The sequence below is a fragment of the Mustela erminea genome, chromosome 6 (genome assembly GCF_009829155.1).
Source record: "Mustela erminea isolate mMusErm1 chromosome 6, mMusErm1.Pri, whole genome shotgun sequence".
NCBI classification, from domain to species: domain Eukaryota; kingdom Metazoa; phylum Chordata; class Mammalia; order Carnivora; family Mustelidae; genus Mustela; species Mustela erminea.
In genome coordinates this window covers 91,023,391-91,026,538 of record NC_045619.1, presented here as the reverse complement: position 1 = coordinate 91,026,538, position 3,148 = coordinate 91,023,391, and the positions used below count along the sequence as shown (strand labels likewise).

At 34.4% G+C, this 3,148-nt stretch overlaps 1 protein-coding gene across 1 annotated transcript; it reads right to left on the bottom strand.

The window, feature by feature from the left end:
• Nucleotides 1-870: 870 nt before the first annotated feature.
• On the bottom strand, nucleotides 871-2,296 carry LOC116592472 (olfactory receptor 6C3-like). The gene is made up of 2 exons (XM_032345662.1): nucleotides 2,277-2,296; nucleotides 871-1,855 (listed from the first exon to the last, which is right to left on the bottom strand). The coding sequence occupies exon 2, from the start codon at nucleotides 1,807-1,809 to the stop codon at nucleotides 871-873; it is 939 nt and encodes a 312-aa protein (XP_032201553.1). The 5' UTR covers nucleotides 1,810-1,855; nucleotides 2,277-2,296.
• Nucleotides 2,297-3,148: the final 852 nt, after the last annotated feature.

Below are 3,148 nucleotides of genomic sequence, written 5' to 3'. Positions count from 1 at the left end.
ATTAGGAATGAATAGTACCCCCATAAATTTGTTGGCAGGATTAAATGAGTCAATACAAAGAAATCAATAGCTCTAGAAGGTAGGAATTGCTGAAAATTTTTATGTTATCTTCCACCCCCTTCTACCTCCTTTCTCTTCCTCCTCATTAGCATCTTAATTATGATAAACAGTGTAAATATTTTTTAATACGTGTGAGTCTCTAATCTTTTTTTTTTTTTTTTTTTTTTTTTTTTTTTATATGACAGAGAGAAATCACAAGTAGATGGAGAGGCAGGCAGAGAGAGAGAGAGGGAAGCAGGCTCTCCGCGGAGCAGAGAGCCCGATGCGGGACCCGATCCCAGGACGCTGAGATCATGACCTGAGCCGAAGGCAGCGGCTTAAACCACTGAGCCACCCAGGCTCCCGAGTCTCTAATCTTTTAATATTTTAAAGTAGATACTTATATTTTATTCCCAGTCCTCTGGTGATTGTGTTTACTTGATTTCATGGAAATGACAAAGAGAATCAAAGTTTTCTAATAACACTATCTATTACTGGGTAAGAATGAAAAGTTCAGAAATCCACATCAATCCTGACACTCTTTCCATCAAACTAAATGGCCAGTGTCTCTTCAAAGGAAAACCATTATCATTCAGAATCATAATCATTAACCCAGATGTTTTATTGCATTGAAAAAAAACACTTGAATTTACAGAAAATTCTGAAATAATATTCAGTTCATCAAATGTATTGAGTTCAATGATTAGGAGCTTTATTATGGGAGTGGAAAAAAGGAGATAATACATAACTCTAGTAGAGGAAATGGAGTTTTGAGAAAGTATGAATAATAGTATTTACAAAAACATCATCCTTTTAATGCTCCTTACACTTTCATTTACTGGAGAAAATCATAACCTTTTGGATAGTATCCTTAAAGGCTTGCTTTACTTGCTGGTTCCTGAGGGTATATATAAATGGATTCATCATAGGAGCGACAGAAGTATTCAGAATAGCCACTCCTTTGATCAATGATGCCTTTTCTTTTGCAGAAGGGTTGGCATACATGAATATGCAGCTTCCATAAGAGATGGAAATGACAATCATGTGTGAGGAACATGTAGAAAATGCCTTTTTTCTCTGACTGGCAGAGGGTAGTTTCAGAATTGTTCTAATGATGAACATGTAGGACAAAATTATTAGTGCCAAAGTGAAAAGCAGAATCACTATGGCAGAGTAAAAACCGATCACTTCTAAGAGCCATGTGTCTGAGCAAGATAATTGCAAGAGGGGAAAATAATCACAAGCAAAGTGATCGATGACATTGGAACCACAGTAATCTAGCTGGAGAAAAAGAATAACTAGTGGGAAGATATTTAAAAATGCTGTCAACCAAGCACAAAAGACAAGTAAAATGCAGACTCTTTTGTTCATGATGGTTGTATAATGCAAGGGTTTACAGATGGCAACATAGCGGTCATAGGACATGGCAGTTAAAAGGTAAAATTCAGTTATACCCATGAAGATGAAGAAAAACAACTGAGCTGTACAATTATTGTATGAGATCGTCTTGTCTCTGGTGATAATTGTGCCCAGAAATCTAGGAATACAGACAGTTGTAAAGGATATTTCTAATACAGAGAAGTTCCTGAGGAAGAAATACATGGGGGTCTGCAGATGGGAGTCAACCAAGGTGAGAGTGATGATGGTCAAATTACCAGTGACGCTTAATATATATGTGATAATTAAGAAGAGAAAAATCATAATCTGAAGCTCTGGGTCATCTGATAGCCCTAGAAGAATGAATTCTGTGGGTACTGTGCGGTTTTTCATTGTTGATCCTTTCTTCCCCCCTTTAGAGCGGAAACTGTATATTCCCCTGTAGGACATAAAAATTTAAAACAAGATTGAGGTTAGAGTACAGAATCTTAAAAATATCCACAGTGATGAATAATCTATGAAACCCAAAAACAAATGTTTTCCTTCAGCAACTCTCCAATTTCTACTGGACCTCACATTCAAGTAATACATATTATTTGAAGTTAAATACTGATTTCTTTTTGTTGAAAATGCGCTGTCAGGGGCCATGGATAAAAAAAATCTTGTGCTAACATTTAAGCAGAAGGTATTTATTCTAATGGTTTTTTTTTTTAAATATTAAGATTCTAATTATTCTTGAAAATATTTAGCTCCTTTTTTAAAAAAACATGAAAATACTCTAACTGACATTTTTCTTTTCCTCAATATTATAAAAACTAGTCTGCATTTGGATAATCTAAATATAGGGTTTTAAATCTCACACAGGTTACTTAGGCCCACCTCCACATTTTATATTTGGAGACCTACATTGTTTAGGGAACTTTCACAAGGTTACACAATTAGTCACCATAGTAATCATCTTACTGTAGAATGTGCATGTTTATCCATGGGAATGTTTTGTTGGCATTCTCTCATAAATTATTTTCTTAAGGGTTTGGTTGATGCTATCACACTCTTATCTTTTTTTCTTTTTTCTTTTCTTTATTGATAAAAAGTCAGAAGAATAAGAAGGTAAACTTCTATTAGTAAATTAGTTGCCTAGGGTATTTGAAATCATTCAATGCATAATCCTTTTTTTTTTCTTTTTTTTGTTTACAATACCGTTATGGAAAATGAACAAGTGGATGGTCAAAATAAATCAACTGGGAAGCAGATATTCTTTCCAGTTTTAAAAATAATCTCATTTTTGTGACAGAGTACATTTTTAAATTAAAAAAAAATGAACAATCCAATACTTACTTCTGTTTCTGCTTTAGGATTTCATTAATAGTCTTTTAGTAGTAAGCAAGTATTTATTTTTTTTTAAAGATTTTATTCATTTATGTGACAGAGATCACAAGTAGGCAGAGAGGCAGGCAGAGAGAGGGGGAAGCAGGCTCTCCGCCGAGCAGAGAGCCCGATACGAGGCTTAATACTGGAACCCTGGGAACATGACCTGAGCCGAAGGCAGAGGCTTTAACTCACTGAGCCATCCAGGTGCCCTAGCAATTATTTAATTTTTAATATTATAATGGTTGTAAATCCACAAACATATATGCAAACATGATTTTAAAACATTTAAGTAAAATGAAGATTCCATATATTATATTGAAGAATAAAAAATTTACTTACTTCCTGATTCTTCTTGATGACC

Excerpts from the sequence above, each read along its gene's own strand:
- LOC116592472 (XM_032345662.1), bottom strand. The coding sequence starts at position 1,809 with ATGAAAAACCGCACAGTACCCACAGAATTCATTCTTCTAGGGCTATCA.